This window comes from Dipteris shenzhenensis, chromosome 17 (assembly GCF_047967505.1).
Source record: "Dipteris shenzhenensis isolate YYH24624 ecotype China chromosome 17, Dip_SZ_1.0, whole genome shotgun sequence".
Classification (NCBI taxonomy): Eukaryota; Viridiplantae; Streptophyta; class Polypodiopsida; order Gleicheniales; family Dipteridaceae; genus Dipteris; species Dipteris shenzhenensis.
In genome coordinates this window covers 52260851-52275289 of record NC_141612.1, presented here as the reverse complement: position 1 = coordinate 52275289, position 14439 = coordinate 52260851, and the positions used below count along the sequence as shown (strand labels likewise).

Sequence of the window (14439 nt, the reverse complement as noted above, 5' to 3'; positions counted from 1 at the left end):
GTCTTCCATTTGTCATACTTGAGTTTTTGACAAGTGAGGCATTTTGTAACAAACTTGTGTATATCCAGGCATTTTGTAACAAACTTGTGTATATTCTTACTGTTGGGTGTTGGAAGCAATGGAAGCTCAAAAATGAAAGCACAAAGGAGAAAAACGAGATGCTGTAATAGAATGTTGCAAAACTGAAGTGTGGAGGCTCAAGGGAGAGCCAACATAACAAAAACCTAGGGCTAACTTCCCTAACTGGACTAAGTGTCCTAACTGACCTAGATGGTACATAAACTAACTGTACCAATAGTCCTAATTGACTATAACTAGGCCTACAAGGCTCATACCAAGGTTAGCCCATGAGATGGCCTACAAACCCCCCTCCATGATATGGGCTGAAGAATCCTGGACATGGCTCAGGATACCTAAATATCTAGTATCATGGTTGCACATGTTCGTCCCGTAGCGATATAGCAACCTATGACTGTACAGAGTACAACAGATTAAGTTACAAAAGGTACTAAGTTTAAAGCTTGCCGAAAAGCCTCAAACTTAGGTCGAGGTAGAGCCTTCGTAAAAAGATCTGCCAAGTTGTCTTCAGTGGGAACATAAGACAACTCAATATCACCTGTTGATAATCGCTCTCTGACATAGTGATAGTGAACCTCAATGTGCTTTGTGCGAGCATGGACAACTCGATTCTGCGCAACAGCGAAAGCACTCTGACTATCAGTGAAGATGACGGTAGGAGCAGTCTGACATGCACAAAGATCTGCAAGTAGCTTCCGAGCCCAAACACACTCCACTATAGCTGTAAAAGCTGCTTTGCACTCAGCTTCACAGCTAGAAGTAGCAACTGTACTCTGCTTCTTGCTGAACCAAGAAACACATGAAGTACTAAGCATAAAACACTGATAGAGACTGACATCACATGTACCGCTTAGAAGAGAACTGAAAACTAGTCTCTAATGGTGTGGATATTGGCTTGCAATCCTCAATGTTTTTGACAGTCCAGCAAAGGCATAGTGGAAGATTCATCAAACACAACATCCCGACTGACAAAACACTTGCCTATGTGGGGCTGATATAGGTTATAGCCCTTGCTCTCTGAACTATACCCAAGAAAAATGCATTTTATAGATTTATCATCCAACTTAGTGCGTGTCTGTGAAGGCACATGAGCATAAGCTAAGCATCCAAAAGTTCTCATGTGGGAAATGCAAGGCTTACGACCCGTCCAAGCCTCATAAGGTGTGATAGTTTGCAATGCCTTTGTAGGACATGTATTCAAGATGTAATTTGCTCACATGACCGCATCCAACCACAACTTATTAGGCAAATGTTTGCCTTTTAACATGCATCTGAGCATTTTCATCATTGATGTATTCTTCCGCTGGGCCACGGGATTCTGTTGAAGAGTAATTGGCACCGTGCATCGATGATTGATGCCACGGGAAGCAAAACAAAAAGCAAAGTCCTTCGACATGTATTCACCCCTCCTGTCTGTATTAAGGTGAGCAATGTGCAGCCCACTCTCAATCTCAGCCAAGGCAATAAAGTGCTTGAAGCATGAAGAAACTTCAGATTTGGATTTCAATGCGAAAATCCAAGTATATTTGGTGAAATCATCAATAAAAGTAACAAAGTAGTAGAAGCCCCTAAGAGCTGCAACCCTCATGGGTCCACAAACATCACTATGAACTAGATAAATCTTGCGTGAAGCACCAACTCTCCCATCCTTGGGAAATGCAGCATGGTGCATCTTAGCAAGCAAGCATGGTTCACAAACACGTTTGGTAGGCATATGCATTTTGAGAAGATCCACAACCATATCTTCCTTACATAACTTCACCAGGGCTCCAAAATTGAGGTGTCCAAACCTCTCATGCCTCAAATGAGTATCTGCCATGGTAGAATCAATAGCAAAAGCATGTGCATCGGCAAGTGCTGCATGATCATCCAAACATCTGTCATTAGGATCAAGTCTATAAAGACCTGTAGACAATGTGCCAGTCAAAGCCAAGGTAGAGGCATGTGTAGCATCATACATTGCATACCTCACACCATCAAAAAGAACGTGAAAGCCACATGTAGCAATGGCTGAAATAGAAATGAGGTTCTTACGAATGCTTGGAACATAAAGCACATGCTCTAGAGTGACAATACCACCAGAGATAGAAGTAAGAGGAACTTGCCTAATAACTTTCACAGTATATAATGCATTATTGGCACATGTGACATTGCCGCTCTTAGATGTAAGCTCCAATGAGCTGAATAACTTCCTGTAGTAGGAAGTGATGCACTATCAAAGAACCAGGCATCACGAAGATCTAAAACTGCCAGACAAGCATCATGAACATCAGTAATATATTGACATGTAACCAAGAAAGCCCAATGCTGCTCTTGTGGGAATTTAGCGGACTCATGTCGATCTTCTGCACTAGAAGAACCAGATACTGCAAGACCAGACTCTTTTTTTTTAAATTCAGATGCTGTGCGCTTCCTGCATTGAGAAATATCATGCCCAGGTTCCCTACAATAACTACATCTCATCTTCTTTTTGTTATACCCCTGCTCTTTGAACTATACCCAAGAAAAATGCATTTAACAGCTTTATCATCCAACTTAGTGCGTCTCTGTGAAGGAAGCTTAGCATCCAAAACTCCTCATGTGGGAAATGCGAGGCTGACGACCGGTCCAAGCCTCATAAGGTGTGATAGTCTGCAATGCCTTTCTAGGACATCTATTCAAGATATAATTTGCACACATGACCGCATCCAACCACAACTTATTAGGCAAATGTTTTCCTTTCAACATGCATCTGGCCATTTCCATCACTGATATATTCTTCCGCTCAGCCACGGGATTCTGTTGAGGAGTATAAGGCACCCTGCATCGATGATTGATGCCACGAGAAGCCAAAAAAACAGCAAACTCCTTTGACATGTATTCACTCCCCTTGTCTGTATTAATGTGAGCAATGTGCAGCCGACTCTCATTCTCAGCCAACGCAATAAAGTGGTTGAAGCATGAAGAAACTTCAGATTTGGATTTCAATGCGAAAATCCAAGTATATTTGGTGAAATCTTCAATAAAAGTAACAAAGTAGTAGAACCCCCCAAGAGCTGCAACCCTCATGGGTCCACAAACATCACTATGAACCATATAAAGCTTGTGTGAAGCACCAACCCTCCCATCCTTGGGAAACGCAGCATGGTGCATCTTACCAAGTAAGCATGGCTCACAAACATGTTTGTTAGGCATATGCATTTTGGGAAGATCCAGAACCATATCTTCCTTATATAACTTCACCAGGGCTCCAAAATTGAGGTGTCCAAACCTCTCATGCCAACAAATGAGTATTTGCCATGGTAGAATCAATAGCAAAAGCATGTGCATCGGCAAGTGCAGCATCCTCATATGAACATCTGTCATAAGCATCAAGTCTGTAAAGACCGCTAGACAATGTGATAGTCAAAACCGGGGTAAAGGCATGTGTAACATCATACACTGCACACCTCACACCATAAAAAATAATCTGAAAGCCACATTTAGCAATGGGTGAAATAGAAATGAGGTTCTTACGAATGCCTGGAACATAAAGCACATGCTCTAGAGTGCCAATACATCCAGAGACAGAAGTAAGAGCAACTTGCCCAATACCTTTCACGATATATGATGCATTATTGGCACATGTGACACTGCCGCCCTCAGATGTAAGCTCCAATGAGCTGAATAACTTACTGCAGGAAGTGATGTGCTTGCTAGCACCACTATCAAATAACCAGGCATCAGGAACATCTGAAACTACCATACAAGCATCATGAACATCAGGATTATACTGACATGTAACCAAGAAAGCCCAATGCGGTCTTGTGCGAATTTGGCGGACTCATGTCGATCTTCTGCAATAGAAGAACGAGATACTGCAAGACCAGACTCTTTTTTTTAAAATTCAGATGCTGTGCGCTTCCTGCATTCAGAAATATCATGCGCAGGTTCCCTGCCATAACCACATCTCCTCTTCTTTGTGTTATCTCCTGGAGAAGAGGCACCATGTGAATGATCAGCATGGGAATGAGAGGATTTTTGCGCTGAAACCTGGCTGAGTGGGCTGCTGCACCTGGCTGCTCCCTCCGCGCCATCTCCTCCTTCCCGCAGCCTCCCCCGTCTCCTCCTCCACCGTCGCCTCCCCTTCTCCCCCACCTCCTCTCCCAACCTGCTCTACCTTCCCCGCCCCCCCTCCCCGTCTCCTCCCACCTAGCGTCTCCCCCTCTCCTGCCTCGCCTCCCCCCCCCCGGCCTCCCCTCTCTGCTTTCTCCGCCCGCCCTCCTCTCCTCCCCTCCCTGCTGTCCCTCCTGCCTCCCCCGCTGCCCCTCCCGCCTACTTCGGCCGCCCCTTTGCCACCTCATGCTGCCCCTACCACCTCCCTCCTCCGCCCCTCTACCACCTCATGCTGCCCCTACCACCTCTCTCTCTCTCTCTCTCTCTTCTCGTCTGTCGTAGCCCTCTCCCGTCGTCCGTTGTAGTCCTCTCCCGTCGTCCGTCGTAGTCCGTCGTAGCCCTCCCATCGTCCGTCGATCCACAGCGTCCGTCGTAGGCCCGTCCTTCCGTCGATCCACAGCGTCCTTTGTAGCCCCTTCCGTCGTAGGCCCCTTCCGTCGTAGCCCCTTCCAGGCGTCGTAGCCCCTTCCAAGCGTCGTAATAGACCGCCAAGAGCCTAGATACAGTTCCAAGAAGGCTTGACTGAAGGTGGCTATGAAGGCAGCAAGGAATGAAGAGACGGCTGGCTATGGAGGAGGTGAAAACAGACGCAAATGGCTGCAAGGAGGAGGCAGAATAGAGGCAGAATGAGCTAGCTGAGAGGAGGAGAGACAGCTATGGAGGAGGTGAAAACAGAAGCAAATGGTTGCAAGGAGGAGGCAGATTAGAGGCGGGGTGAGCTAGCTGAGAGGAGGGACAGCATAGGCGACATTAGGGTGAGGGCTGAAAGAATGATGACGTGGCAGGGTGTACTAGGGCAGGATTGACCTTCTCTGATACCATGAAGGAAACAGGTTATGTCTGGGCTCTCTGGGCTATGTCTAGAGTGATCCCTCGTCTCTGTCGGTCTCCTCTCAGGAAAGCTGTGATAGGTCGGACCTCAATAGAGTGTACTCTGGGGGCTCTCTGTTGCACATGTAGCCTCTGCATATCTCTCTCGGCGGTACTGTGCCGGCTGCTCATCCAGACTGCTCTCATATTGGCTAGCTCCTCTTCCTCCACTCCACTGTGTTCGGGGGCTGACTCAAATGTATAGAAGTCTGTCATGTGCCCGGTCACCCTCTATGTCTTGTAGTGGTCTGACTAACCCCTCCTGCTCTTTGATCTGTCGTAGAAGCGCCTCCCTGTGTCGCCGCATCTCCATCAGATAGAGTCCGATACTGACCTGGTCATGGAAATGGATCAGTCGTGACAAATGACCGAAGCCATTCCCCTCTAGGTAGAGACAGTGGTAGCGTCCTCGAATCTCATAGTAGGCTGGCCAAACACAAAGGAAATGCTCCTTTGTCTCAACCGCCCCCAGGGTACATAGCGTGCAGATCCGTTGCTCTCTAGGTATACCCGCTGCTCTCCTTGCCTCAATCCTCAGCTGATGGGATGAAACCCGCATCTGACCAATGGCAATCCTCAGTGCATGAGATACTCCTCTATCCTCCAGATACTGGGGTCTGATTATGAATCCCTCCTTTGATACTCGGAGGAAGTGGTCGTGATAGAACTGGGTCTTGGTGGGGAGTTCCTGGTCCTCCCCCCAAGTCCGGGATGTGTGAAGTTGGAGGAGGTCTAACCGTATAATACAGTTGATCTCATCTTGCGGGATCAACTCAGGAGGTGCATCCATGTTGTACTGAAAGGGGGGAAGCTTATCCATCTGGATACCGTGCCTGGCAAGCCATGTAGATATGCGTGCATAGCATGTGTTTGCACCGCTCTCTGCGAGTCGTCTGGATGACTCTAGGGCCAATTTCGGAAGTCTCCAATGGGGTAAGTCCCACACCCTATGGATGAAAGTCACTGTCTGAAAGATGGCATCAACCTGGAGAGGTGTCATGGCGAACTCTGCCTGTACTATCTCATGTGGAACTGAGGGCTTACATCAGATCATCCTGGATCCCATCGTCACCTGTAGCCGCTCAAAGCTCCTCCAATCTATCCTCGGAAGATCGCACCCCTAGAAAGGTGCTGCATACATGACAGTCGGTCGCACTAGTGTGTCGAAAAGCCAGCCCTTCGTTGGTGGATCTTGGAAGTGCGCCTGGAAACACTGCCGCTCTAGTCTAGCCAAAGCACTACGCTCTCGTGTGAGTCGTGCTTGGACTGCATGTTTCATCGTGAAGATGGGTCCTGTGAAGACTGCTCCCAGATATGTGTATGACTGCACTATCTCCACTGGTTCACCACAATAGGTGAAAGTGAGTCGGTTAGTCACTGCTCGTGAGGTGTTGAAGATCATAACCTCAGTTTTCCCAAGGTTGACCGTCAGATCTCTCTCTGTGCAAAACACGTCTAAGGCCTCCGGATCTCTCTGTAGTTCCTCCGCTGAAGAGGATATGAGGACTATATCATCAGCATATAACAGTATCTGTATGAGGAGATCCCCTAGTGATGAGCCCTCACCACCTATGCGATCTATGAAAGATGTGATCTCATCAATGTAGAGTCCAAAAAGAGTCGGTGAGAGAGGGCAGCCCTGCTTCACCCCAATGGTGCTCTTGACCCACTCCGATAGGCCGCCTGGGGCATGGGACAGTGCCTCTGACTGACTCATATAAGCTCATCACACCCAAAATCAGTATCTCTAGTATCTGCATCTCCTGTAGTCTCTTGATCATGCGGGATTGTGGAACAGTGTCGAAGGTCTTTCGAAAGTCTACGAAGCATGTGTAGACTTTCTGATGTCTGGACCTCGCCTCCTCAATGATAGCCCTCAGAGTAAAAATGTGGTCCAGAGTAGAGTGCTGCCTCTTGAATCCTGCCTGCCCTAGTGCTCGTTGCCCGTGTGCCTCTGTGTGACTGCTGGTCTCTCTCTCTAGCACCGATCCATAGATCTTGGCCAGTGTGTGGCCAATCATGAGGGTACGATAGTTCCCGGTGTCCATGGGGTCCCCTGCTTTGTGTATTGGTACGATAGTAGTGGTGCTCCATGCTGGTGGGAAGCCGTGGCAAACTGCAAGGTTAAACATATGTGCAAGGATCGGTGCTAGGACCTCCTGCCCATGTGCAAAGTGCTCTGTCCGAAGACCTTCGTGATCCTGTGCTTTCCGGTTGGAGAGAGAGAGAGAGAGAGAGAGAGAGAGAGAGAGAGGAAATGATACTCAAATGTAGACACCATGAAAGGCTTTCATTCATTCATCATCATCATCAATGAGACAAGTGAAGTACAAGCCTTTATAGGCTAGACACACACATACTAGCACCAAGTGCATATGGAATAACTCTCAAGATGACACGTGGCACTCACATCAAACCACTACTAGATCTCCTAGTACAATACATCACATACACACTCTTTGGCTATGATTCCTCCAACAAGGGAGGCGGGGTGGGGGAGGGGAGTTGGAGGAGAGGCTGCGCAGGAGCGGGGAGGGAAAGGCAGGGGAAGGGGGCAGGAGAGGCGGGCTGAGGAGGCGGGAGAGGGGCTTGAGGGAGGGGGGGGGGGGAAGGGGCATGAAGGAGGTCGGGGAGGAGCAGTAGCTCCAAAAGTGGTAGGATTTGAGAGCTGCTTTTTTGGGATAGATGGATTTAGATTTGGATTGCTACAAGGATTCCTTGACTACCAAGAAACCACGCTAGTTGTGTGTGACAGTGAAATCAAGTCGTCCACTATAGCTTTATGCTGAAATGTCCAAGCAGAATGAACTTAACCAATCAATGCTTACTTAATAGTGAGTTGCGCCATTGCAACGCACAATACCCGGCTTAATTCTGCTTTGAATCCAACAATGCTTACTTTGATAGTGAGTTGCGCCATTGCGATGCACAATACCCGACTTAATTTACAGATTGCGATTGTGATACTGAGATATACATTGCTGTCAACGCAATCTCTTGATCCTAAGGGAGATCCACCGTTAACTAGGCTGACAAGTCGTTGATGGCCATTTGCATGGTCAATTCAGACTTGTGTGTTGCATCACCAATTCACTGTACGTGGTTGTGCATTGCACCTCTAATTTGTGCATGTGATTGTGTGTTGCTCAATGTGGGTCAGCTCGTCACCTATCAAGCAAACTGAATTGTTGAGAGTAATTAGGCAGCCGCTCCGTAGATGATGGCGATGATTGCTAATTCCACAAGCTCCTCAAACAGCTACACATAGCCAGCCCACCTCACAAGCTAGGATCTATTGCTCTGATATTAGTGTTAGATCACCCACACAAGCATAGTCCACTTAGGACGACCCACAGGACAGCTAGGACCTAGGGCTAGTACTAATTGCCCTAACTGTCATAACTAGGCACAACTAGGCCTCAGGGTCACTTTTATCTCATAAGCTAGTGATCGCTGTCTTGTTGGAGTAGGGGGGTCAATGCCCCACCTGTAAGCCCCGGGTGAGGAGAGCACGGGGGTTGACACCTCATGATGGATATGGGTAGAAGATATGTCTGTAGGGGGTGGACTGAGGCTTCCATGTGGGCAGCAAGATGGCTGGGTGTGCTTGGGGCAGCATCCTAGCAAAAGAAACAGTACAGAAGGTTGTGCAGGTACCTGAGCAAGTACAAAAGGTACTGGAGGTTGTATTGCAGTTGGAGCAGCAGGTACAACATGTAGGTACGGCATCAACAGCAGGGGCAGAAAAGGTGCCTGGAGATCAGGTCGCGGGACTGCACAAGTAGATGAATATGCTGTTTGGGGCTGCAAAAGAGATCTGGAACAGGTCGGAGCAGCATCTGACAAAGAAGACTGGAGCTGGCAAGTGACAGGAGCACCTGGAAGAGGCTGCATGAACTGTTTCGGAGGTGCACTAGCATGTCAGAGCAGGTCAGATTCAAATGATCTGCAGGAGATCTGCCACACAGCAGGCCAGGTCGGCAGGAATTATGCTGAAAAGACCTACAAACTGGGTGGGCTAGTCTGTAGAAAGTCTGCTGGTTGGCGGGAGTTCCAGCCTATAAAAAGGCCTCAAGGCTGGGGTATTCTGTATTCAATTGTTCTAGGAGTTTGGTGCCTCAATTGGAGCTACCACCATTGCAGCAGAGAGGTCCAGATCGATAGCAACACGTCTTCAACAAGGGACTGCCTACACAACAGCAAAGGAAGACGGAATCAAGGGAGCACACTTACGAAGCCCACACAAGCTCTAGGAGAGCCACAGGCGTCCACATCTAGTCAGCACCCTGCTAATAGAGGGTGGTACACTGTGCCTATCTTTTGTGTATGATTTGGTTCAGCTTGGACATATATGTATTGATGTTTTCACTCTCTCTTGAGCGTTGTTCATTTACTGTTTGCACATCTAAATTAGTGCACACCAAGGAAAGAAGTTGGATTTTCACCACTGTGTGATTCCTGGGCACCGTACTCTTTGGTTAGCTTCCGTTGGGGGGAATGTTGGCCTTTGCAAGCAACCTCCACCACTCTTTTCTAACATGTCTTTAATTTCAAATATCCTATGCCAAGACACCTCCCATAGGGACGAGTGTCACAAGAAACGTTTCTAGAAATGTTTCGAGATTTTTACAAACGTTTTGTCTAGAAACATGCAACATTAGTGTATTTTATATAAATTATTTTATATAAATGATAAAAATAGTGTATTTTTTATAAACTATATTTCAAAAAAACCTCCACGTTTCACACGTTTCTTAGAAACGTTTCGGGCAGAAACGTTTCTTCACGTTTCTACAGCCCGAAACGCGTTTTCTGGTTACATTGATAGGGACTACACTACACTATTATTGATATAACACTTTGCCATTCAAAAGTTTAAGGTCTCTCAATAAAAGTAAACTGGATTTTTTTCTATGTTTCAGGTTGCAAACACTTAGGATTCGGGTATATTTATTTGATTACAAGGAACTTGACCATTTGAGGTTTTTGAAACAAAGAATAATCTTTTGTCCTTTATCATTGTTTGTATTTATGTCAGAATGTGCATTAGTATTGTTCCTTCCAAATTCCAGAACTCAGTCTTTAAAGTGTTAATTTTATCAATGGCATATTAAGCTCGATCTACTAGATTCTCTGTGCAAGCTGTTGCTTCCTCGTTACATGGAATAGCACTTATTCTTTTGTGTTTTCCTATGTCTGATATCTATTGGGATTCCTTTACTCAGTTTTCCTTTCATGTATTCTATGCAGGTGCTCCAGGTTTCATTCTGGATGTTCTATTGACAGGTTGTGAATTTGTTAAGGGCTGGGAGCGTGAACTTTTTGTTGCGAAGTGGAGCATGCACCAATTGGTATCTCCTTGCTCCAGATTTGATTGAATATGTTATATGGTTGATTATGCAACTGTCATTCTCATGTCTTCCTTTTTTGCATGTGCAGCTGATTGAGTGCCCCTCTGTTTATGAATTGATGGCAAACCCTGACTTTGACTGGCCTAGAGCTCCACTGTTAAAACTTTGGAAAGAATCGTCGGATGACTGTGGAGACACTTGCATAAAGCTTCATTCCTATGGACCAACAGACTTGTTTCTTGTGCTGAATGAAGCTTTGATCGCCAACACAGTTGAGTGTCCTTAGAAATAAAAAGAGAGCAGCATTTTTTGAGCTTCATTGAATACGGGTGGTAACTAATATTTTTTATTCTTAGCCGTTATAATGTGTCCACTGTCAAGTAGAGATAGTCCTTTAATTCTAATCAGTGACGAACTCATTTGTGAGACAGATAACTTATGGTGGAAAAAAGATTATGCTTCCGTTTAATAAGGACATTTATGAATGGGCACATCAAACACGCAAATTTTGGCATTCTGCTAATCTACCACCGGGAGTCCAGTTCTACAATATATTCGGCACGAGTTGTGATACACCTTTAGATGTCTGGTATGCACGTTACATTCTCATGTCTATCTACTTATCTCATGGATTTCATAAACTTCAAATAGCTAACGTTGTCTTGCGTGTTGAAAGTCTGCTAAAAGATGAATGAACTATTCGACCAATTCAAGAGACAAGTAGTTTCAAACAAAAAAACACTATTTTATGTCAAAGGGCTCAAGCTCTGACTAGTTTTGTTGTGCGAGTACAAGGAAAACTAACAAGCTCATAGTTTGGCACACGAACCTTCATGACACAACCAAATGACTAAATACAACCCATACAACCCATACAACCCATACAAAGAGGACACATATAGTGAAATATTGACAAAGATCAAAGCAAGCTTGGCCAAAATTGAATGGGCGGATGATGACAACTCCATGCCAGCTTCTATTACGCACTATAAAGATCATGCAATCCTTACACTGAAGTCAAAAAGATATGCGGATCAAACTTCTTCAACAATCTTACAAGCTGAAGGGTACCAAAGTATGGATAGCTGAGGAGCTTACACAAGCTCATCTCAAGAATAAGGCAACTGAATTAGCTAAAGTCAGGGTTGCAAGAAAGAATGGGAAATGGGCAATTTACCGCGAAGGCGTAGTCCTAATCAGAGAGTTTAAATCAAAACCAAAAGACTCTCAGTCTTAAAGTGATGTATGGGTGTTTACTCTTTCATACTATTATGTAGGTACTCTAAATAATGGGGGTTGCTTTTGCACTCCTTGGGAGCTGCCATGTGCCCTCCCTAAAACAGATGTACTAGAGGGTTTCTTGCTGTCCCATAGACCTTTTCGTCTCTAGTGGACATTAATAGACTCTCTCTCTCTCTCTCTCACACACACACTTTTTTTTTTTTTTTTGTAAAACCAAGATACTTATATTATAAAACATTCATTTACATCGAGGCCGTGCTCAAAATAGAGCTACAGCCCTATCCATCAGAAACAGTAAAAGAAAAGTTGAATACAAGAAACATCCAAATCTTCCTCATGTAAGGCATCATATAAAGACTGCCTTAATGAGGCTCTGAAAAACGCATAAGGATGCTGAAGAGGAGAATTCAGATATGCTTGGATGCGTTGCAGCCAGAGGGTCCATAAGGCCCAGTATCTGATCCAGTGGAAGAAGAGAGCATACTGTGACAAAGAAGCTGATAGTTTGCCATACATCCAGAAAAACCTGTAGAACCTGTGTGCTGGAAATCTGAGAGATAAAAAATAGGAGATTCTATCTAGAAGGTCTCTGGAATATGAACAAAACCACAATAAATGCGGAATACTCTCCGATGCAAGGTGACATCTTGGACAGAGAGGTGAAGCTATTCGTCGTTTAGCCAATTTCACTCCCACTGGGAGAATACCAACAATACATCTCCATAGGAATAGTCTTTGCTTCAATGGCATTTTCAACTTCCATATCATTTGCAATCTTCCTTTCCACCAGGCTAATGATTTGTTCAGATGCCATAAAGAATTAGCATGATGGGCAATCCAAGGAGGAGGTAATATTAATCTATAAGCCTGTATAGATGTCAATGACTGCAAAGGCTTAGAAGAAATGCTTGGACTTGAAGACTGAAGGTGCCAATCTTGAAGCCTGTCACTGCCATTCAATGTCGGAATCGGAACCAGAGGAAGTAGGAGATCAGCAATAGCTTTCCAAATAGGTCTATGATGCATTGCCAGGTTGTATTGTCTACATGCTGCTGGAAAAAGGAGAATATTTCCTTGCATATCTACAACGTCATCAATGAACCGGATACCCATTTTCATAAGATTGTAAGCTCTGATGGGTTGTTGAACAGCAAGGGGAGAGGAAAACACAGCACTCCAATGAATACTCTCCAATCTGAGTGATGATGCTAGAGAAGCAGGATGAGGAGACCATTTGATGTGAGAGAGTACTTGCTTCCAATCCTGAATCAAGGAATTAGAAAATGGACAACCAGGGATTTTACCTTGAAATTTTCCAAGTACTACTTCCGATGGATCTACTATCCAATGTCCATAAGCATGTGTGCGCATCTGACCACACAAAATTGCTAGCATAATAGACCAAGGCTGCTCTTGTTGAAAGAATGTTTTGAGCATAGTGATCTTTCTTGCCAACACATGATATTTGATGTTTATTATATTCAAACCACCATGCATTCTGGGTGAGCAAAGCAAGTCCATTTTGAGCAACCGTAAAGCTTTTTTATGAAGCTTGGTTTTCCAAAAAATCTCCATGGCTTGAGACATAAAAGATGAGAGATCTCGAGATGACCAATGTAATAGAGGAAGGTAGAACTGGACATAAGCTAGAACAATAGACTGGACAATTCGAAGCCGTACATGCAGAGGCCATGTGGAAATCTTCCAATATTGTAATTTGTCCTGAATTTTGTTAAACACCCACAACATTTGTTGCTTATTACTGATTTTCCAGCCAATAGGATAACCCAAATGTCTTACTATATTTTTCAGTTGAATAATCTGGCCTGGCCACAGAATAGCATGCCAATCACAAAGCTTGAGAGGCAAGAGTTTTGATTTCTGAAAATTAATTTTAAGACCAGCTGCCAACCCAAAATCTGAAAGGGTATCCATCAAGAGGCGAATCTCCAATGGACTGTTCTTTAGCATGAAGAATGAATCATCTGCATAGGCCTGCGCTATGAAGGGTCGTGAACCAGAAATCTGCATTGTCGATCAAGCATTAAGCTCCCTTTTTTGCATAAGTGTGATGCACATCCGTCAAGAAACATGCTCCTTGGTGTGTTATCCGATCAAGAACTTATCGGATGGGTACGCGACTTGCAACTAAATACTACCATGATGGAGGTGCATGCATAGTATTCTGCCCATCGGATATGCTTTGCATGGTCTATCAGGCTTCAAACACTGTTTGTGCCTCAATGTCATGCACAACCATCGGTCCTAGGTGTATGAAGCCCCTCTAGCTGTCCAGTATCAACCATGTGATCCATATAAAGAAGCAAAGGATGTGAAGCGATGGCATAAAGCAAGGCACTGAGAGGACATCCTTGTCGAACCGAGCGTGTGTGTGTGTGTGTGTGTCTCTCTCTCTCTCTCTCTCTCTCTCTCTCTCACACACACACACACACACACACACACACACACGCTTTTTTTTTGGGGGTGAAAAGAGTTATTTTTATATTACAGAGTCACAATCTCAAAGCAGGATATGCTCAAGTACATCAAGAGAAGATTTCAAGATATGACAAATATACATCATGATCAAAAGTCCCTGTTTGCAAGCAATCAAAAAAATATTGCTGCAAAGAGTACCTGAAGGAGTATAGGGGGAAAAAGGAATCACCAAAGACTATGATTTCTATCTTTCCAGAGAGTCCATAGTGTCCAATACTGAACCCATACAAAAAACAAATCAAAACCCTATCATGTGGGTGAATCC

General features: G+C 45.0%; 1 protein-coding gene across 3 annotated transcripts in view; it reads left to right on the top strand.

Annotated features, from left to right (window-relative positions):
• Positions 1-14439, top strand: part of LOC147892277 (alpha/beta-Hydrolases superfamily protein) — a 133650-nt gene that overhangs the window by 85238 nt on the left and 33973 nt on the right. For all 3 annotated transcript variants that reach the window (XM_087388193.1, XM_087388191.1, XM_087388192.1), the window contains exons 7-9: positions 10333-10433; positions 10522-10704; positions 10865-11022. In XM_087388193.1, the coding sequence (XP_087244319.1) occupies positions 10333-10433; positions 10522-10704; positions 10865-11022 (442 nt within the window). The remainder of the gene's footprint in view (positions 1-10332; positions 10434-10521; positions 10705-10864; positions 11023-14439) is intronic.